Source organism: Lissotriton vulgaris, chromosome 11, assembly GCF_964263255.1.
Source record: "Lissotriton vulgaris chromosome 11, aLisVul1.2, whole genome shotgun sequence".
NCBI classification, from domain to species: domain Eukaryota; kingdom Metazoa; phylum Chordata; class Amphibia; order Caudata; family Salamandridae; genus Lissotriton; species Lissotriton vulgaris.
In genome coordinates, this window is record NC_141699.1 from 671,391,467 (window position 1) to 671,415,236 (window position 23,770).

The following is a 23,770-nucleotide window of genomic DNA, read 5'->3' on the forward strand; positions in this document are numbered from 1 at the left end:
TCCCATACTGTGGAATATATTCTCGGTCAGGCTTTCAGGCTGAACACAGCACCAAAACGTCTTTATTTGCTGGCACTGATGATCTGCAAATGACCCTGAATCAGGCTGGATCTGCCACCTTGGTTCTCTTGAATCACTTGTTAGCAATAAATTCTTTGCTCCAGGCCATTCTCTAATTACATGTTTTTCCATTTGGCTTCTCAAGGAAGCTCTCAAATGGGTTTATTCTTTTCTGACTGTGAAATCCCAATCTTCTATCTACATCCTTTTCTTTTATCCTACCATAATAAAGAATGCAGAATCTAGCAGGGTTCCTCACCGAGCTCCTCTTTTTAAAGTTTACATGGTTTCTTCGGACGAAATGGTCCATTCTTTTGGTTTTGAGATTGGATCTTATGCACATGATATGCAGAACACTGCCTCTATATCCAACAATTGTGGGGAAACGCAAGCCAAATATTTCTCTTGTAGTTCCTTAGTGGCTACCAAGATGAGTGATAACTGCTTGAAAATGAACTCAGATAAAACTGCAATACTAATGTTTCCAAACTTTCCTATTCCTGGCTCTCCCTCCTGAGGTCCCCCTAACTTAGGACCTATGCCAACGCCTATTGCTATTGCCCAGAAAATAGGCTTCCTGGTTGATCAAGATCTCTCTATAGCATAAGTGACCTAAATTGCTGCCACCAGTTTCAGACTTTTTAGGGTGTTGAGGGTCATTTACATCTATCTCCCACTTTCATGTAGTAAGACAGCTGCTCAGGCTCCTATAACATCACACGTTGATTATGGGAATGGATTATAACTTGGTACCTCAACTTCCTTTCCATACAGGGTCACTGTTGTGCAAATCTTTGCAGCTTGTCAGATTCCGAATCACTCTAGAAATGCTCATATCACCATACATCTCCTAGACCGGGCACCTTGTTGAACAAGCATTAGCATAGCCAATAGGTCTCGCCTTTGGGACCTTATAGGTTTTTAGCCATGCAACAGTTGATGTTGTTGCACCAAGGATATTGTGCTGGATAACAATAAAACTTATAAGGTCCCCAAGATGAGACCTATTGGCTATGCCAATGCTTGTTATTGATATGTTTGCTTTGCTCATTCATTCCAGTCCTAAAACAGGCCCTACATGAAAAAACGCCTTTGTCTGCTTAGCAACTCGGATTAAGAGAAGGCTTCATAAAATAGAGATAGGAATGCATGCTACAGCTGGGCTCCCCGACAATAGCTGACACGGCCCAGCTTTAGCAAGAGAAAGAGTGAAGTGGTCAACTGTGGTGCGCAAGAAAATGTCCGCTTGTGCCAATATAAAAATATAGACATTATGAAAACATTATCTTAAAACATAAAAATATATAAACAATGACACATACCTGTATTCACAGGATACCTGTAAAGTCTCAAAAAGAACAGGAAGTGATGGGGATTGGGCAGGGTACTATGGGTAAAGATAAAAAATCTACGTTTTTATTTTGTAGTTTTATATAGCATCGAACTTAACCCGAAGGTACTGGAGCGCTTTACATGAGCACCAGTTATGTTACACAAGGACACATTTGGTAGGCACAGAGAGATTAAGGGATTTTCACAGAATCAAAGGATGTTGAGCCAACCCCGAGATTCGAACCTGGTTCCACAGCACCTATGTCGGCAGCTCTGGCTGTTACACCACATCCTTTCCCAAAGTGTTGTCCTTGAGTGAAAGTCTTTCTTCGGTTATTCTTTCAAAGGTTACGGTCGCAAAGTATCGAGCCTTAATATGCAAGCACTGAGATGAGGGAAATGGACAAACAAATAATAGCTGCTCAAAATTTAGGCAGAAGCCTGGACACTCAATCAAGTCTGTGTATTTGACCTATTGATGATGAGAAATTAAAACCAATGATTACCAGTTATAACAGCCCAGAGGCAATAAGCGATGTTTTATGTGGAGATGTGTGAGGGCTTTGAACGCTGATATAAGATTCAATCAGAACAGTCAAAGAAGACACGGAGCAGCCCGGCCGAGCTGACATTAGACAGAGCGCTCCATGAAACATTCCAGCATGAAGTAAAACAAATTGCTATCGTTACAAAAACACATTTCAAAGAAGACGACAGAAAAAGATGTGTTTGGTGTAAGAGCACATGGTGTACATCATTCTTATCTTTCTTGGCGCAAAGAGGAAAAAGCTGTCACCCTCCAGACGGATGACCTCGTGTCTAACCCAAACGTCAGCCTCATAGAAATGTTTCTTTACCTAATGCATCACTCTCAGATGACCCGACGCGTCCTGACAATACCGGATAAAGCACAGCTAAACACAGAGCAATTGTTAACACATCACGTGATATCTAAAAGCAGCGCCTTCCTTTTGTCCTGGGAGCTATAATACTTGTGGTACAAGCTTTTGTAACACGCCACCATTTGGGTCTCCCTCGTGATGAGATCAAGTTGTGATATATCTATTTACAAGAAAGAATGCATATATACAGCCCACGGAATGCAGTCACCTCTCTTTGTAAATAAATCTTTATAAATGTTAGCTGGAGTTTCTTTGAAAGTCCTTAGCTCTTTAGTAGCTGTAGCCGTTGTTGGCACAGGAATGTTAAACAAACAGCACTGAACTGGCTGGTTGTTCTCTGCTTGCACAGGGCCACGGGTTGGCTACTCAGGCGCCAGTCAGGGAAGCCGGCGAGAGGGGGTGTGTCGGGGCCCGGGACTTAGTGACAAGCGGGGAGAAGCGGCTGCTCCGGTAAGACCAGTAAATTCCTGGGAGATAATTCATATTGGTGCCTGTTTATTTGTCACAGCTTATCTCTACAGCTGATTATCTGTACCTCAATAGTCAGCCAAGGTCGGGCTTACGCCGAAGAAAGGGAGAAAGCTGGTAGTAATAGGGGGATATGCAAATTCTGGATAGTGAATAGAAAAATTAATGACGGGTTCAGTGTTCTGGACCAAATGTCAGATATACAGAGATACCTCTGAAGAGATCGTTCAAGGATATAAAAGTTTATAGTTTTTGTTTGTATAATAGCAGTAGTGCGCAACCATTCTCATGTAGCTGGACTTTTAAAGGAGTAAAAAAACAAGCACATGCCGGGCGGCCGTAAAAGTAAAGCCGTGCGGCCGCGAAATGAAAAAAAAAACACGAGCGGTGACGCGCTACCTTGCCAGCCACCAACTTGCTATCACGTGCATGCGCGCGCGCTCTTGTGTGCATGATAGTAAGCTGGTTGCCAGGAAAGTAGCACTCTCAAAGCAGCTACTAAATGTCTCCGCCAGACCAGCGCATGCGCTGGATCAGGCCGGACCTGAAAATGGGCTTGCTTCAGAAGGTCTCTATCTTGCCTTTAACGCTCTCAGTAATCGTGGCCCTTCATGGCTTAGGAAAAACTATCATTGTATCAACACACACTCTTCGTTCCTCCCATTCCGCCTTGATGGCGATTTCTCAAACACACTGAGCTCATACCAGATAATTATCCTTTTCCTACCTAGCTGCCCATAACTGGAATCTTCTTCCTCTATCTGTACAACAAATTTCGGACGACTACTGCTGTACACAAAATGAAGACATGGCTATACCAGTAGGCATAAGCTCCTGATGCTGTGTGATTTTGAATTTCTTCTTTTCCTTTAGTAACACAGTGCCCTTTTTGGGGCATCAGTTTGCAATATATAAATAATTTTTGACATAACATAACTGAGTACCAAACTCTTCCAGTGCACAAGCTATACTCATACATACTTCTTAAACGCAGGGGTATTAAAGGCCATCACAACATACTCTAAAGCCCATTGGCAAGCTTGAGGTAGCGAGAAAAAAAACTTGAAACCCATGATTATCAATTAGCTGCCACAAAAATGTATGCCATGGCTTGGTTATGGGGACTCATGTTAAAAGGAGTTCTGATTTCGGTGGATTTATGAAATCCAGTGGAGATTAGCACTCCTCTGGGGAGGTAAAACAAAATTATTAAGATAACTGACAGGGAACTTTTTACATGTGTCATCTGTGCAGGAAAAAATACACGGTCACTCACAATGTTGCAATGAGCAGCAGGATATCATAGGACTGCAGCATCCAGGACTTTTCCAATTCACTGTTGTCGGAAATTACTTAGGGAAATGTGCCCTTGTTGGTAGAACAAGCTACAGCCATGCTTGCAGATGCCATTAGAGGGTCTAAAGTTCCATACTGCAGCTGCCTGTTAGCTGGTATCAATACAGAGAGCTCTCAGAAGCTACTAGGTTTGGAAAGTGCAGTGGCACGGCCAGTGAATTACATGTCTAGAACCACATATTAATGCCAGCCATGAGAAGGCTGCACTTCCATGCCGTGCGGACCAGAGGCAAAATTAAACTGCACAAAGCAGCCCCTCCCCAGGGACATTATTTAGAGGTTGCCAGGGGTCGCAGCTGCGACCCCTGGCTTGCTACTTGAGACCCCTGGCATCACATTTGAGACCCCTGGCTTCAGAGGTAGCAAAATCAGAGCCAGTAACATGGGGCAGCTCGTACTTATGGAATCAGTTGGGACTCCAATCTCCTTGTGTTTTCCCAGTTTTTTTTATTAAATTAATAGTGGAAAACATTATGTTGTTCAATATTAGTGTAATACCAATGGAGTACATTTAGCTGGAATATGACACTCTCTGGATGCAGAGGTAGGTCAAAAATTCTTTAAAATGTATGTTGTGTAGATGTGTGCAGGGAAGAGTGTGTTTATGTGAAAGAGTGGCTGTATGTGTGATTGTGTGTGTATGTAAACATCCTTGTGTGAGTGAATGCGTAGCTCAAATGACTGTGATATCACTTTTCTACCCATGTTCTTTTGGTGAATTTGACATATATTTCCCTTCCTTAAACATATAATAAAGCAGCTAGTCAAGTCCCATCACATGGAGTTCTGTAGCTCACTAAAAATGGAGGGTGACTTTATATGTGCTACACACAAGACTATTATATACTTTTAGCTTCAGGGGAGAGGGCATCTTATTTGCATCTGGAACTCTCATGGTAGGAAAGCTCACTTCTTTGTAGATTCATGGCCGGCACGGTTTGGCACCTTAGGTGCTTTCCTGATGACTTGAAGCCTTGGGGCAGCTGACTAAATGCCTGCCCTTGCCATGGGTTGCCTGAGCAATCTTTGGTACATTTGATGTTCTTTTGCAAATTTGACAGGCTTTTCTTTCTAAGCTGCCTCAAACATATCCTGAAACCTCTTACCTTCCAGAAATGCACAGATGCCCTCTTATATTTGCAGCTACTAGGCAGCCCGCTTGTTACTCATATTGCATGTTGCGTTTTTTTATACTTTCAGTTAGCAGAAGTAAATCCATGAAAGCTTTACTTGGTTAGCTGTTGAATCCATGGTTTGATATTTGAAGAAGGGTGATTTTCTAGTGACTTTGCACTTTATTTACATTTTATTGTTAGCATTTGATTGAATTGTGTTTCCATGGAAACAATATCAGTAGCAAGAGTATTTATTATCTTAACTGTCTTTTTAAATATATTTATTGATTCACGATGCAATGTATGGTATTTATTGCCGTATGCTCTTTTCTTATTTTATTCATAAAATCGAATAAAGAAATTTTGAAATTGAAATATAATGAAGGTTTATTACTATTGTTATGGTTCAGTTGCAAATTCTAATGAATTCCACCCAGAATAAAAAAAGTTTGGGCAGGAGGTCAGTAAGAGTCCCTAGAGTTCTGCTTGCTCTGGAATGCATCGCCAAAGCATACAGAGTTCACTTGCACCCATTCTGAATTTAGTAAACTACTCAAAACTCTCTCGTTTTAAGTGTTACTTGTCAACTTGGTTCACAGTTAGGGCTCGGATGCACGCCTAAACTCTTTTTAATGTTGCAAAAAGATCCATGATACAATGGTAATAATCATATAGACCCCTCATTTATGGGTAGAAAAAGTGAAAAAGATAATAATACATTTTTGAAACACCATCCTTGCTTTTATAATTATGATTTCGAAAACCACCAGTTGGAGTTATAAGATGTTTTACAAGATATGTACTAAATTAGACATAAATGTCAAGCTGCTACTACTGTATTTGAAACACTAGACACAGAGAGAGTTGAATCATTTAACTCACCTAGCTACCATGGGAAACCCTATCCATACGTCATTAAGCATTTTATATAAAGTTTAAACCATATGGAATAAATTAGTTTACTGTTATACTTATTTAATAATAGAATGATAGTTTATCTGTGGTTATATAGAATGCGTCTCTAAAAGAAATTCACTTAATATGCTTTGCTGTACTTCAAATATATTTAAAGGAAAATAAGTCTACATTTCTTCAGAAATTGCTTTACATGGGCAACCGGTCAGGGAAACATCTGAGACAGCATAGGGACGGGGTATGTGCATTGCTGATCCAAAATTTGGAGCTATCATGTTTCGTGGCAGTGGTTTTGCAGACTGACCCTTCACCGCAGCAACAGGAGAATGCTACAGCTGTATCAAGGACTGCCAGTTTTGGGAAAATATACTGCAGTTATGCATGTGAACAGGGTCAGCCCTTTAGCTGAGGAGAAAAGTAAGATACAAAGGGAAACAAAGTAGTTGTTGGCCTCAGCAGAGTATGACGCGTCACCTGCAAAAGAACTTGGTCTTTGAAAAGCACTTTCAACCTCAACCTCTCTAATCCCCTTGTGAGGTTAGACCTGGCGTTTTTACCATCTATGACCTCATTATCTTTGACTCTTCACTTCTCTACTTTAGCAAGATGACAAATATTGCTGATTTTGATTCTTACTACATGCTGATCAGGCCCCCCTCCTAATGTTCAATGATCTATTTCCTCTTAGGACTTTAAATGTGAAGTCTTGATTCCATATTTATTTAACTTGAGAAGTTTGCTAACCTTATTAAACCATAATAATATTACAGCAACAATGGTTCAGGGAATTTATTTAAACAAAAACACAGAAAACACAGCAATAATACCGTGACACAATCACTCACTGCAGATAATACAAAATGTTAAAGAAAAATAATAAGGTACTCACAACAATTATTTGAGAAATACCATTTGTTATTGCAAAATATTCTTATAAGACAAGTATAATACAATTATACAATATACAACTGGTGCTCACAAAGTTACACAAAACATACAAAATGAAAATACAAATTACAGTGTAGACAAAAGACAATGGCAAAGATAAGAAGTAACACAAACATAAGTCCGTCAAGTGACAGGAACAAAACGCAATATATATTGTACTTTTGTAACATTCTTGTCTTATAGGAATATTTTGTAATAACAAATTGTCTTTTTAAAATAATTGTTGTGGGTACCTTATTATCTTTCTTTAACTTTTTGTATTATCTGCATTGAGTGATTGTGTCACAGTATTATTGCTATAATTTCTATGTTTTTGTTTAAATCAATTCCCTGAACCATTGTTGATGTAATAATGTTTATTGGCCCCAGGTCCTGAGGAACAGTGCTGCCCCTGTTTGTTGTAGTCATTATAACTTTTTAATCCAGCATATTTGTTATTTCCCCTAACTGACACTAAAATGATCATCCAATTTATATACATTTCTTCTCAATACTTACATATTTCTTTATGCCCTGAGAGGATCTATGCAATCTGAATATAATTGTGTCAGTGTATAGTCATATTTTGCTATATCATTCAAGCGATATTTAACAATAATGTATATGTAATCTTTATGCACGTAACTATAGTCCTTACTTGTGAAGTGCTTTAAGGATGCTCGGCCTTGTCTGCGTTACACATAACTTGAAACATAAAGCAACTTTAACTGGGGAGCTGAGGTTGGAGCTTGGGTCTCTTATTCCCAATTTAATGATTTACTCTCTCAATCATGTTGTGTCTCGATATAAAACATAATAATGTTTTGTTGGGGATCCGGAAATATGATGTAGCAACTCACTTTTGTACCTTAAAATCAGGATACTACTTAAATCAAAAACAAACAACGGGAAGCAACGGAAGTTCCACCAAAAAAAACCATTTGCGCTAGAGAGGAGTCTGACACCACCTTCCACCCGCACAGCCCAGCTTATATTTGCAATTAATTGACAAATGGTTTTTATGACAAAAACACACTTTTTAATTTAGGTGACATTCGATCTACATACAATAACACTCATATTATCGAACTAAAAGTATGTTTTCCTTGACTAATAATAATTCCATCTGGAATAGAATTACCTGTTTACTCCCTTAGAAATCATTCTACTTCTAAGTTCCAAAGATAAGGAGTACAAGACTTTCACTAGGAGATATTATCTATAGCACTAATGCCCAAAGTGACTGTCTTCATGGTGAATAGAATGATGCTGCAAAATCTAAATCAGGTGTTGGAGTTTAATGTTCGGTTACCCTCTCATTGGGGACCAGGGATTCCTGGAACAAGTCTGTTAGGGAGTCGCGGACAGCATAACTCGTGTTGGAGGGCCAGGGTCACGCGTGAAGGGGTCGCATGGGCGGTTAGCTTTAAATTAAAAAGCGTATTTTCACCAGCCCAGTACGGTCCTGCGTCGTTTCATCTCATTTCTGCTTCTCTGCTCCACACAAGAAGCAGGCAGCCTCCCTCCCCTCCCCTAAGCCAATGACACAACTCTGCAATGGCAACATTGTGATTGGTTCGGACGCCGACCACACAGGCGTCTATGGGGAGGCCATTTTCTCTATGTATGCTGCTTGCAGCATGGTTTAGTCTGCCCTGGGGCCGAACAAACACTCAGCGACCACAGACCACAGACATTATCTGCAGCTTGAAGGCGACACATACAGTTGTAGATTAATAAGATTACTTTACAAAGACCTGTGTGTTTCAGCATGAGGAAAAGAAGAGATGCAAGCAAAAACAGATAACAGAAGGAGGAAAATGTGGTTTAAGAGGAGAGCATGGATTACTGCAAGACAGCAACAAAGAAAGACTGGTGTGTTCATGAGATAAGTTTTTGGATTGGTGGAGCAGCACAAGGTGTGAAGAAAATTAGAGATTTCTGTGCAGGAGCAGGTGAAACTGATGACTACGGTTGCTCACTTCTGTCGAAGTCATGTCAGTGGTTATGAATTGCTTGATAGACTCACCCATTAATAGATCTGAAGAACTTCTTATAGTCTTCATCCTGAAGATTCGGCCTAAATCAAAAGCATAATCGAAAAAGCATCAGTGTTTCATGTATCCTCTGGTGATAACAACAGCGAGTTGTTGAAGATGCAAGACAAGGCGGCAGAAGGGAACAGGGCTCCTTTATATGGGGATGGCTTTCCACAGCAAATTCAGCATCCTTAGAATGACAGAACTCTCCATCTGTGCAAGCTGCATAGGCAAGGAACACACACACATAATCAACCACATCATTGGTGCCACTATGATCCACTCCAACTACATTGCTATCACTTGTGAAAACCCAACACGGTCATCAATTTTGGATCAACAGAACTGGTATGACCAAAACTGTAAAAACTCCTATAGTGAATGATGATAAATTCTCTTGCACATCCATGCATATAAGAATGAACAGGAGGACAGGATCATGTTTTGATGCCTAGAGTTAGTCAACTGCATATTTACTAAATTAACAGATTCCCTTCAATAAAAGGTTATAGGAACCAATGTTTAAAAACATGAACTCTTGGAAAAGGAGTGGAACACCACATGCTACATAACCATGAAGAGTAAGTGTGGCATTTTCATTACGTGCTCCATTACTTGCTCCAAATGTACCTTGGCAGAAGGTTGGGGAGGCAGGGACACGGACAGGGATATACAGCGCCCCATGCCCAATGCCATTTTACCATGCAGATTTTTCAGCTACCAAAATCAACTCTACTATTCCCACTCAGAAATCCATGTCCAGGAACACATGCTCACTTATAACTGGGTGCGGTGGAAATTGACACGGGAGTTCCGCCCCATTCCACTTATAAACGAGCTTTAGACTCCAAGAGGAATGCATGAAATTTACCAACCATTTGCCCTCAAGGGTCAAAAAAAGGTGCTGAATCACCCAAGTGTTCATATACTTGGGTATCTAAAATAAGTAGTGATCGTGAAGCATGCATTTGCATGTGGATTTTTGAATAGCAAGTAGGAATGATTAAGCTATGCTTACATATTTGCAGTCGCTCAGTAAGCCACAGGAATGCTTATTTCTTATTAACTTGCAGTTAACACATAAAAGGATAGTATTGAACCATACTTGGAATCCTAGTGTTAAAAATGGTTAAATGCTTGAGGTTCCACTATAACATTTGATACTGCATTATCTTTACACACTCAGACTTTCAAAATAACAAATGGTATTATTTAGTGGCAAGGAAATTGGGGATCAAGGAATAAGGACTGACCCTAAACTATGTTTCCCTTCCGGAAATCCTAGTGTAAGATGTTTTGTGTTTGTGTTCAGATAGTTGGAGACCTTGAAGACTTGGTAAATTGATACTACATAGATACTTTCAGCGCCGGGAAGAGGATGACATCAACTTATACTTATATATTTGATACCTGAGTAGAAGGTATTTGCTGGCTAATGACTAGGCACATAGGGACACATAGGGAGAAATGTACTAAGATATTGGTTGGGAAAAGTGGTCACAATGTGCCACCAGACTTTTTGTGACCATCAGCTTATTTTGTGATCCAACCTATATACTAATTAATGAGCCAGTTTCCAAAATAGGAAATTGCAGGGGACCACTGGATGGGCTGACTAATTATTATTCATCAGACAGTCAACAAATGGAGACTCTCCTGTGATTGGGTGAAGTGACAGGCATGGTGGCCTGCAAGGGACATAGGCACCATTCTCAGTCACTGCATTACATTATTTTTTATGGGAAACACTTCTGTTTAAAAAACAAAAGAAGCTTTCAGTGAGAGGTGGCAGTAGCCCTGTGGCACACTGCATATTCCACATGAAGTATCCACCCTGATTCCTTTCCACAAGTTAAGTTATCACCACAGCTTCGGAGTCGATGATTGAACAATGGGTTGCGACCAGAATTACTGTCGGAAACCATTGATACCTATAACACAATGTAGAAGGAACGAAAACAATGCACCCCTTACAAACATCGAATCAGTTATTATTTCGAATCCCATTTTGTGATTTGAAAAACAATTTTTTAATTGCAAAATGGTTTTAATAAATAGGATAAATTATTTAGCAGTCGTAAACCCTGCAATGTAGTGATTCACTGGGATTGTGACAGCAAAACCACTTGGGACAGCTGGCCCTTTGTGTCCCAGGGTGAGGCTGAAGATTTGCCTACATTTGTCACCTAACAAGAGGTGGCATTGCCGTGTTTATATGTATCTTGGTCCAACTGTCAGACTGTACTTTGGATGGAGGTTGCACAGAAACAGCAGCACGCATCTGTACTTTCTCAAAAGTATGGCAAAGGCTGAGATTGGGGATGATGGCTTTCGTTTACCTGCTAGAACACTCCTCTCACCTGACTGGTACAACTCTGCACCCAGCTGACTCCAAGTATTTGACGTAGGAGGAAGCTACATAGGCCTGTCCGAAAGGTTTCATCTCTTCGTCACTGACTTCTGGTGCCAGAATTCCTTAAAGCACAGAAGTGTGTTATGTAGGGCACGATTGTATTGAACTGTATTGTTTATTATTTAAGAAGCACAATATTTCCATATGAAGTTGCAACTTCATTGTATCTCCAAATACATTACCATAAACATTAGCATACATTATAACAAACATTAAGACAAACTAGTACATATGTTAAACCACTTGTCAGCACATAAGGCGCTACTAGAGCACAGGAACGTTCTGCGATTAACACCTTACGTAGAATGTTGCACCATATGATCATTTACAACCCGTTTAAGTACATGACAGATGTTCAGAGAAATCATGAGAGGCAGGGACTGATGTTTGCTGTCTTTCAAATTCTGTAAATTAGCCTGATTTTGAATGCTCGAAATTTGACAAAAGTGGGAAACTGATGCACAGGATGATTAAGTATTTTGGAAAAGACCACATAATTTGGGTGGAATTAAAATGTGGGTTTGCTAAAACGTAGCTTTTATATCAGACATCCCAGTTCCACCAGGTGAACACCACAGACCATGGATTGTTCACAGGCTACAACAGATGCCAAAGGAAATAACCAAACCAATCAACATTTGGGGCAGTTTTGGATGTCTTGTCAGATGTCGTGACGGAGAGGTTGGGATCCGACAGTGTGGGCGACTGACAGTAGGGCAGTAGGACCCTGTGGGTCCTCAGGCAGAGTGACCAGGTCACTGGACACCAGATCCGGTGACGGGACAGGAAGGGGACGGACAATGACCAGGACAGAGACGTGGACGGACGTGGGGACGAGCAGCTGCATGATGTAAGAATAAAGAAGCGTTAAACTAACCTGCGTCCTGTGTGTGGTGTACACCCCTGCGCACAGCATGGACACGACAACTGGCGACGAGGGAAAGTGACGAACGACGCGTGGATCACAGTGCGGAAAACAGATGGCTGGAGACACACCAGGAGCCCACCCTGGAAGTGCAGGAGACAAAAAGAAAGAATGCCCATTGAGCAGCGACGTGGGAGCACATCACGGTGAAGACGAGCGCGGATGCGGTAAGCGCTGAAAAAAAAAAAGGGGAGTGTGTTGAAGAGGCTGGCGCGAGCCGTCGCGAGAGCATCCAGAGCCTCGGCGGCCATATTTGAATGGGGCGAGTTGAGAGAATAGCACCGAGACCAGCAGTGGGCCGGCCCCAGCGAAAGGGGTGCAGAGATGCTGACTCTCCACTAGTGGTTGGCTGTGCTGTGGGGGAGATTAACGTGAACACGGCCAAGTGATCTCGTATGTCTGTGAAGAGGAATTACATTTGAAGTGGCGGCCATCTTATGAACAGGCAATGCGATTGTGACCGCGAAACTGCGCGAAAACGGTGGCGGCCATTTTGGATGAGGAAAGAAGGACAAAAAGAATGGAGCGGCCATTTTAAGGCCAAATAACGTCGGAAAGGAAGGAAATGAAAAGAAAATAAAGACAAACTAAGGAGAATAATAAGGACGGAAAGAACAAAGATCTGGAGCTTTCTAGCTGGAGAGGAGAGCCAGAGAAGTGACAGGGCAGCTGCAGGTTACCGCAGTTTGAACTCAGCCAGCAAAGGACAGTTGTGGCAAGGGGTGTAGCTGCTACAAGAAGAATTTTATGATAAACATTTATGAATGGGACAGTCAAGAAAAGAGCAGAGGGAAACAGCTGAGCAGACATTTCAAAGCCAGGCAAAGGGCAAATAAGAAGAATAGCATAAGACAAGGTGAATTAAGGAGAACGCGAATAATAAAAAAGGAATAGAGAAGAAAAGACAGAAAGAAAACGAAAATAAGAATGGAAAAGGTCTGAAAAGAGAAAGAAAATAAAAGTTTGAGTGAAGAATAAAGGATAAATAAAGCGCAAAAAGGGCGCACAAGTGAAAAAGGGCAACAAGAGAAAGAAAGAAGACAGTGCAATAAGAAAAAGGAAAACAATAAGTGAAAGGAAGAGAAAGGACATAAAGAAAAAGACAAATCGACAAAGAGAAAGAAGAAAAAGAAAGACAAAAGAAAGGAGCAGAAGAGAGTGGAAGAAGCCAGAGAAGGCTAAATAAAAGACAGAAAAGAGAAATAACACAGAAAAGAAAGGACATAAAAAAAAGTAGAAAAGAAAGAAGAAAATAAAGAGAAAAGAAGAAGAAAGAAGATAAAGAGATAAGAAGAAAATATAGAGAAAAGAAAAAAAAAGATAAAGAGAAAAGAAGGAAGAATAAAGACGAAAGAAAAGAAAACAAAAGGAAAGACATAAATATAAGTATAAGTCGCAGGAAGGATGCAAATATAAGAAAACAAGGAAATAAAGAAGAAGAAGACTAGGAAAGCCCAGAAGAGGCCGAAAAAAAAAAAGGGGACAAATAAGAAAGAAGTAAAAATAAAGGAAAAGCCAGAGATAAGGCCAAATAGAAATAACAAAGAAAAGAGGGACAAAGATCACCAAAGAAACAGAAAAGAGAAAAGGAGAACATAGAAGAAAAGAAAACAAAAGGAAAGACACAAAGACAAAGGAAATAAAATGGGTAAAAAGGAGCAACGTGACAGGACTTTGGCGCAGGAGAAACAGCAACAAAAGGAAAGGACAAAGACATACAATGAGCAGAGCGGACAGGCGCCACCAAGGAAGATCAAGGCAAGAGACACTGCATGGCCAGGACCAAAGGTGGTGAGACAGAAATAAACAATATCGATATTCAGACAACCGGTTCTCCAAAGATTCACTGGCGGTGACGAAAGTGAAAGGATCGATGATAATGGCTGTCGCCGACCGACAACAAACAACAAGGAAAAGATAGCGTTTCAAGGAGCTAAAGGCGGATGAAGAAGAAATGGCAGCGGCAACTGCAGCCACATAGAAGGAGGAAGATAGAGGACAAGGAAGCGATGGAGACACTAGATCACGAAGGACATTCAGTAAATAACAGAGACTCATTGAAGAGATGTAGAGTGACAAGTTCTCTCTCTCTCTCTCTCTCGCGCTCTCTCTCATTCTTTCACCTTCATCAATATAACTGTGAATGAGGACTATGATAAATGTGTCACGAACATTTGTTTGCAACAAGGGGGGAGATGTCGTGACGGAGAGGTTGGGATCCGACAGTGTGGGCGACTGACAGTAGGGCAGTAGGACCCTGTGGGTCCTCAGGCAGAGTGACCAGGTCACCGGACACCAGATCCGGTGACGGGACAGGAAGGGGACGGACAATGACCAGGACAGAGACGTGGACGGACGTGGGGACGAGCAGCTGCATGATGTAAGAATAAAGAAGCGTTAAACTAACCTGCGTCCTGTGTGTGGTGTACACCCCTGCGCACAGCATGGACACGACATCATCGAATCAGCAGATTCTGCAGTACCAGGGGCACTAGGGCAGGATAGAGTCAGCCCTATGTCAAGCTCGCCAATGAAAGGCCAGTGGGCTTGTTATGAACCTCTCACTGAGCTCCCTTGGCCTTTCAGAGCCACCACTCTACCAAAGCCAATAAATAGATCTCAGCAATCGAGAGCTATTGGCGTTGCCAATGTATTTTAGCCATGTTGAATTGCAGCACGGCCGTTGTACAGCAAGGTTGAAAGTCATGTAAAAAAAATTGGGAAAATGCATAGAGCATATAGTTGGGTTAGTGGCACACAAAGTAATGGTGCCACCTTTTCCTCCACCACGTATCTGGGAACTCTGCTCAAATATGAGTGCGTTGAGAGGCACGCGTGTACTTGTGGCTGATTGAGTTTTGTCAAAAGAAGGTGTATCTGTTTTCTTAAACAGTACTCAGGGCTGGAATCGCTCCAAAGCAAATCAAGCAGACTTTGGCAACCAAATTCAATATGCAGTGACTTGCAAGTCACCTTCACAAACATCTCCCTCAAAAATGTTGCACAAGAAATGGTCATAACTAGTCAATTTGTTTTGTGATAAAAAAACATAAGTTCATTCATGCAAAACTGCATTTGTAACAAAAACATCACATGCAGTGATGGGAAAATAACATATTCGTTACAGCCACTAAACAATTGTGAATAGCATATGCACATCGATATTCAGCAATCAACCTCATTCAGTTTTCAGTGTTCAGCTTTGAGGCAGAACACAGTTCAAGCAACACTGCTCGACACACAGTCAACCTAAAAAGGCGCATTGTACTTACCTCTCTGTTGATTAAAGATCGTTTTTTACTTTGAGTGTGATAAACATGTTTGTCTTTGTCTTGTTCAGTTCTCAAAGTAACCGGGTTAGGAGTTCTTTTTTTGGCCATACCTGCTCTTCCCCGTGATTAATCCTGCTGGGAGCACCCTCCGCATTCCAGCTGTTCGGCAGAGCTCGGACACTCGGACGCTGTTCCTTAGGCACATTAACACCCTGGTTGAGGACTTCAACCTCCAGGATGCATCAACAACTGCACCGCTGCCGCGAGTGAGGGGGAGGCGTGGTGACCGCCCATAAAGCGCTGCCTCTTCCCCCGCGGCGCAGGACGACGCCCGGATGAAGCCCTGACCAAGGATGGGCCCGTCTGAGCCCGTCAGAGACTGGAGGAGGCTGGGCTGGGCCACGGTATTGACTTTTTGATATATTTGCTCTATATTATCTCCTTTTTGGGCCTCCAGAGACTTGATAATTGCTGCACAACCTCCAGCTAGCAACTATAGAAGGGGAACGGAATGAATAAGAGAAAATCTTTATCAGGGCAGGGGGTGGTGGGGACCCTGGATGCCTTCCTTTTGAGGGCAGAATCAGCACTGATGCATGAAATTGCTCTAACTGAGCATAGACTATCACTCGAGCCGTTAACTGGAGTACCATGAACACATAATCAAGTCCGGAGCTAGCAAACCCCACCGCAGTAGAAATACCTAACACTGCCACACCTGGAGGGACCTCCTTGCCAACACCGCCCATAGAGAGAGAAGTACTGTTGACCCCCCCTGTCTGTATCATCAGACTCACAGGGTTCACTACACCCAAAAACAGCCAACAAACCGAATGTCCAGACTAGGGGCCAAAAAAAGAAGACCAACCAATGCAAAGGATCAGCCCCGCCGCCCAAAAAAAGGAGAGGACAGGGGGTGCCCATAAATAGAGCATTACTTCCCCGGCATAAAATAACAGGGTTGGACATTGAGAATGAAAATGAACCCACAATGCTGGAGAACCCTAAGTTTACAGTTGATACCCCTATGAATGACAGTATCCTTCTCAAATCTCCCGCTGCCATTGGCATTGGCAAGAAAGCATTGGACTGGCTCGCATCCTTCTTGTCTGACCGCAGTTTTCAAATTTTTTCTAAGTCATCTTCCTCTAAGAGCTACTCCTCCCCCCATGGGGTACCCCAGGGGTCTATCCTTAGCCTTCTTCTTTTTAATTTATATGTCACACCTTTGGCTTATGTTGCACAATGTTCTGGATTAAACCTTTATTCTTATGCTGACGATTCACAAATTGTTTTCTCACTTTCTCAAATTGACCCCACGGCTCCTTCCCCTTTGCAAACAGGACTCAGCAAAATATCTGAATGGATGAACAACAACTTACTCAAGTTAAACGGCGGAAAGACTGAGGTCCTGATTCATGGCAACAAACCCGATCTCTGGAACCTGAGACATTGGCCCACTACCATGGGTCCTCTTCCAACTCCATTTGAACAAGTGCGAAACCTGGTAGTAATTATTGATAGGGGACTATCCATGAAAGATCAGGTCAATAGAGTCACAGCCACCTGTTTCACCATTCTACGATGGCTGCGTAAAATCTTCTGGATGCTCCCCAAAAACACCCAGAGATCTGTTGTGAATGCCTTGGTGACCTCCAGATTAGATTACGGCAACGTGCTCTATCTGGGGTCCACAAAGGCCGTCACGCGGCGCCTTCAGCTGGTACAAAATGCCTCAGCTCGGCTTCTCTGTGGCTGTCGTAAATGTGACCACATTACAGAATGCCTGAGAGAGCTGCATTGGCTTCTTGTTGATAACCGGATAAAGTTTAAAGCTTTGAGTTTTATGCATAAGATCAAAATCGGATCAGCACCCCTCTACCTTCAGGCCCTTGTTAGCCCCTACCTTCCAGCTCGCTCTCTTCGTTCCTCATCCCATCATCTCTTTAATGTACCAAAGTTCAAACTTACCAGAATGGGCGGTAGTTCCTTTGCGAACTTAGGACCCAGACTGTGGAATTCACTTCCTTTGGCCATACGGATGGAAAACTGTCACATGCGATTTCGCAGAGCGGTGAAGACCTGGCTCTTCGATCTCTAAAATCTTCTGCCTTATGTTGTCAATCTGTCTCTTAGCGCCGGGAAACCCTCATGGGTAGCTGTCGCGCTTAATAAATTCAATTAATAAATAAATAAATAAATAAATAAAATGTGGGATTAACTATCCCAGTTGGAATTCTAGAAAAAGTTAGAGGGGGCTATATTAGCCATAATTAGACCTGTTCTAACTAAGTTGTCCACGATTGAAGAAAGGCTATCGGGGCTGGAAGGGGCAAGTACAATGGTCACTCATGCCCTCGCAAACTTTAGCCCAGGTTAGGGGTAGGGGGGAGATACAAATACTAGAGGAGAGCATGTGGACAATAACTCCCAGGGCATAACTGATTTACGCTCTCTAGCTTACATGCAAATGCCAGACACCAAGTCCACCTCGAATACAATAGACAATCCACGCGGGGTGCAGAGACCTCGGGCCCCTCATCAGTCATACCAGGCACCCCTAGCTAGTGACAGCTGTGAAAAAAGTGGGGAAATGTATCCTGCATGTGCCGCCACACAGGCCAAATGGGTAACTTTACACAGGGAGCCAGCTGGGCTGATCGGCGGAAGACAGAGTCGAAGTAATATATTAGAGCCGAGGTTTATACATCTTCCCCCAGAGGCCACTCCCTTTACTATTGTTTTAATTAATGCACCCACACTTTCAAGCGGAGAACTCGGACATTGATCCTCCTCGAAAAATAAGGTGCTCCACGCATTGTCTACTAAGACGGGCTACACTAATGATCTGTTTACTGAATTTAAGATGGTCCGCCGGATCCCCTGGATTGGTCGCTCCCCGTAAACAGTAGCAGGGGATTGTGTAGTGATCACTCTTAGGTCCCCAGGTTCGGTTAGAAGTATTTTGGAGGAGGCCAGTTATTACCCGGTCAGTGAGAGGGGCGTAAGCGTGGTACCTTTAGGTTTTTTATATCAACCTACCTCGGTATTACATCAGGTACCTGTATTTAGTAACACCTGTAACTCTGGACCATGTAGTTACGCTAATCCAAATTTTAATTTTTATGACCCTCTTTACAGTTTAGATGGGGTTGATTGACTGGAGCAACCCTCTGATACCTTAAGTAGCAGGGGAGCGCAAAGAGTAACTAGCACCATGCACCCTACCTTACAACCAGGCACTAATCCGAATAAGGATCTAATCAGGGTTTCAATCCCAGAGAGCATAGAGAAACACATAAGCAGGAAGATTATCCATGGGGTTCAAGCAGTCTCCCTGGAGCAATATGAGTTTGTTCCAGGTCCACTCTTTTTTTTAAAACATATTTTTATTTAGTTTCCAGGTTTGAACGTTCCATACATCGGCATGAGATTGCTTATCAATTCCCACAAACTTCATGTAGCAGTACTTACAACAGGCTCCAACATTTCCCACTCGTCGTCCTATAAGAGCATGCATGAGTTTCCACAATGTTATACACATTTCACTTCCCTTACAACGTGGACGTTGGCATCTCGAGCCTTCTATAAAATAACATAAGGATTACGTTCCGCATTCGTCCTGCATTCCTGTATTTGGTTATAACATTTTCTCATCCCAATGATTAATATACAAACCCACAACTATACTGTACCTTCCCCCCTCCCTCACGTCCTGAGTCCATATAAAACCTCTAGTATCGGTCGTCAGCACTTTCATAATTGCAGCCTATATCATACACGTTGAATACTGCTTACTCCCCTGTACGTGTCTGTCCAAGTCCCAGTCTCATTCACTCCTTTCTGTGGTATTAACAGTAGTATTGAAATCTATATCCAAGGACCTACATGCCTCCAGCATGACATCCCATTCCAACGCAATCGGGGGTCTTTCTTAGCCCCCTCGCCTCCTCTCGTCTCAACGCCGCACTCTCTGCCCCCCCCCCCCCCGCGCAACAATTTGTTATGCCATGCATACGTTGTGGGGTTCCAGGTCCACTCATGACATCTATTTTAGACCCCCACAAGGCCGTGAGATTGACCCCCACCAAACACAAAGGCCTACCTGATCCTAATATAGCCACCATGGCATACTGGAACATTTCAGGCCTATGAAATAAGCTACAAAATCCAGTTTGGGTAGCTTTCATTGAGAACATGGACATTCTTGGCTTGCAAGAGACATGGGCAATAGAACCTATCCATATAAATGGCTATAAGACATACCACACCCAGGCAGTTAAGGGTTTGGGAGGGAGACCCAAAGGCGGTACATCCACTTACATTTCAAACCTTACGCCTTTAAGTAACACTGTGTTTCATGAAGCGGGCACCTTCTACCAGTTAGTAGAGCTAAACTTTAGCACTAAGTATTGTATTCTCCTGATTAATTTATATAATAATGCCACCCAAAATGAGCTACACCTAGTGGTTAAGAGTGTAATGGAGGTGGTTACGAAAATATGCAACGGGAAAGTTAAAGATACGTCAATTCTGTCGTTGGGTGACTTTAACTGTGGTTTATGTAGCCATATGGATGTACGACTGTGCGGCCTGTTTAATGAAGCCGACAATAGTAGCCCTTTTAATCACTCAAAGATGGGAGATTTTTTTAATGAGCTCATTTTTAAATTGGATCTTGGATTAGCCAATTAATTAATAACTAATTCCTCTTGTATGCCCCCCACCTTTAATGGAAGAGGACACGCTACCACCATTGATTATATCTCGACCTCACGCTCCCACTCACATTTGGTTTCATCATTTAAAGTGGGTGAAATAGCCCTAAGTGACCATTTCCCCCTCCTTTTGAAACTTAAACTACCTCTCTACAGTTTTAATAAGATAGTGAAACCTACTCGAATGACGGGGGATGTTTCACTGAGCAAAACCAATGGCTATTCATTAAAGTGGGAGAAAGTGGAAGCAGATTTATTGATCGAAAAAGTTATAGGTAAATGTAGGCCCATGTTGGACACCTGCTTGAGCGAGGTCGCCCCGGATGAGGCCATTGTGAACTCCTTCATAGATATTATGAGGGAGACTAAACATCTTCTGACAGTTCAATTTAGTAATAAGGTGAAAGTGAAACCCTTTGGTTGGTTTGATGCTAAATGCACTAGGACATATGCCAACCTGAAAAAGTTTCTGCATACACGACCCAGATCGCCAACTAAAATACGACAAGCAAGAATAGATTACAAAGAGGCAATAAAAGACAGGAAACTAATCTCGCGAAATGAGGCGTGGGATTCACTGCATAGTGCCGCACAGCAGAAACATAATATAGCGTTCTGGAAGGTATTGAGAACCCCTTTCCTTTCTCCTTGTAACGGCCCCTCTGTGGAAACAGCAGTCACAGAAGAAAATTGGATTACCTATTTCTCAAAACTGAGCAGGGGAATTCCTAAGGGTATTCCATAGTTGATAATACCAATATTGCTGAACAAAATGATTTAGAAATCACCTTGGAGGAAGTGACAAGCGCGTTAGCAAGAAGTTCATCTGGCAAAGCGCCAGAACCCGATGGGGGCCTATATTAAATTGGTCACGTGAATTAATACTGTGCCCCTGCGATAAAATGTCTGACCAGTCTACTATGCATTTAGTCCTGTTTTGTAGATTTTACCTGGAACAGAGGAAAGTCTGGATTATTCCACTTTTAAAAAACTTAGGTTTCAGACAATTCTGCCAAGCCATGTTCATACTTCAGCTATTAGATAATGAACATATAGCGTAGAGACTAGCGCAATTTTTAAAAGCCGTGTTTTATATCAGGAAAATAAATATTTTAGAAGGCTAATGGCTGCAATTGGTTTCCTTATTTTTTAAATGCTAAATGAAGTGTGTTTCTTTTAACTTTTGTATTGAATTTATAATGAATTGTGTATATAATTGTGCTGTGCTTTTATGTCTGTTTTAAATAGCAGCCGAATAAATGCTTTTCTTGAACTTGAACATGGTTAGGGGATACAAAATGGTACAGAAATGGTGAAAGTGCAGGTGGGAGGAGACAGAGCAATTGAAAACACAAGCACTCATGTATTTAGTATTTATTTATAGTTTTTTTTATAGCGCTAGCTAGACCAGAAGGTATCAGAGCGCTTTGTTGCTCACAGACAAAGAAAAAGGTAGCTCCTAAAACGGGAGCAGTGGCTGAACACAAGTACTTGGTCCATGCTCTGGAGAAGGGCCAAACACAAGAAGAGGCATGACACATGCATGCCGTGGACAAATAGGAACAAAGGATATGGAAGCGATGATGGAGTGAGCAAATGGTAAGCCTAATGGTGGGCTGAAACCCACAGATTGAAAACAACACTGTCTCTTCTCGACAGCACATGCGCTGTCTAGGCCAGACCTAAAAATGCTAATTTCAGGGTAGTCGATATCACCTCTGACTACCTCCCATATCTTGTGCAAAACTTTATATATCTATTCAGGGCCTAGGTTGAGAATGTAATCCATATCGTGAGACAAATTCGTACAGAGCTGCCGTTAGGGTTGCCTGCCACCTATCAGTACATATGTTAAACAGTAAATGTAAGAAGAAAACACTTCAAATATGTTCTACAACTGTTCAAATGACTCCTAACTGCTAAAGAAAGGCACAAATGCCGTGTTAGAAGTAAATACAGACGATGTAATATAACCAGTGCTTTAAATGGGACGGTACTGTCCGGTACAGAGAGGGAAAGAACCGGCCCTTCTCAAGACATTCAAGACAGACATAAAACTTTTAATTTGAGATTCCAGCACTTCTCAGAAACAAGCAGGTACTCTGGCACGGAGTACCTGCACCTCTATTTCCCCATTTCAATTACTGAATATAACTTTCTACTTAAGAATCATGTCCGAGCCATAGCAGAACGTTAAAACGTGAACAGACGGCCGGTATTCAAACCGGGGAGGCAACCCCAGCTGCCGTACCTGTAAGACATTGTAAGGTGCAGAATCCTTACCCACGATTGGCCTGTCGTTGAGGGGGCCCCGGAGAGGCAGCGCCTTTGCTGCGGAGGAGGACAACAGAGCTAATGTCAACACAGCGGCCCGCAGGAACGCCATCCTTCAGGTCCCTGTCCGTGCACGAATCCGATGTGACTGTGCAGAACACACTCGCTTCTTTTTCTAGTCTCGCGGGTGTCACTTGACTCTGAGGTAACCGAGGATTGCGATGCTTTTGGCAATCCCCAGTCCTCAGAAGCACCTCTTCCCGATCAGGCGCAAGCGCGCGCCTAGATACTGGATTCGAAGCTCCTACATAGACGACATTTGTATTCGGCCGCTCTATGGAGGTAAAAGATGCGAAAGGGTTGTTTTATTTTATTATTTATTTGCCGGAATGTTTCTGTTTTGTCAAGTTTCTCGTCGTGAAGCACTTTGAGCACGTCAAATCCTTCGTTTGGTCATCCTCAGCATGTTCAACCCCAGATGGGCACCGCAGACCTGTCTTCCAAACCCTCCGCCAATGTGTCTGCACGCGCTGCGTATCCTGCGCCCGGTTTTTAGAAAACAGCGCTACAGACATTGCTTTCGTAAGCAGGCTTTTATCTGCCAGTGTTTGTTACGGAAGAGGTGCTGACTCAGAGAGGAAGTAGTGTGATTTTTTTTTTGCTGCGTGGAGCCGCAAGCCTTATGGGAACTTCCCACCTCTTTAAAAGAAGGCATTACTTGTCAAAAGGCAGACTTTGTCCTCGCACGCATGTATGTGCTGCTTCGGGCTCCTGTTGCAAACAAGGAAGTTGCATTGAAAAGAAAACTTTATTTCAATTACATCAAGGCTCACGGCTTAGTTGTCTCTCAACCACTATCCTCCATTCCTTAAAAGGTATAGCGCTTTGAGATTTCAGCTTTCTTGCAATACAATTCCTGGCTACTCGAGGCTTCAAGAACAAAACAAACATGGGGCTTATTCACATAGGCATTATGAGTAAGTGTTATCATCTTTTAATCTTTTACATAAATCTCTTTCTTTGCCCCAAAACATATACGAATATTCTCGGAATA

The 23,770-nt window shown here is 42.3% G+C and overlaps 1 protein-coding gene across 2 annotated transcripts in view; it reads right to left on the reverse strand.

The window, feature by feature from the left end:
* Positions 1-23,337, reverse strand: part of LOC147683320 (gamma-glutamyl hydrolase-like) — a 93,914-nt gene extending 70,577 nt beyond the window's left edge. Inside the window, exons 1-3 of one of the 2 annotated variants that reach the window (XM_086943772.1) lie at positions 22,726-23,337; positions 11,475-11,589; positions 9,105-9,155 (exon numbers count right to left, since the gene is read on the reverse strand). In XM_086943772.1, the coding sequence (XP_086799898.1) occupies positions 9,105-9,155; positions 11,475-11,589; positions 22,726-22,828 (269 nt within the window). In that variant the 5' untranslated portion in view covers positions 22,829-23,337. Of the gene's footprint in view, positions 1-9,104; positions 9,156-11,474; positions 11,590-22,693 lie in introns of both variants that reach the window. The other variant, XM_086943773.1, reaches the window with a different exon arrangement.
* Between the last annotated feature and the right edge of the window lie 433 nt (positions 23,338-23,770).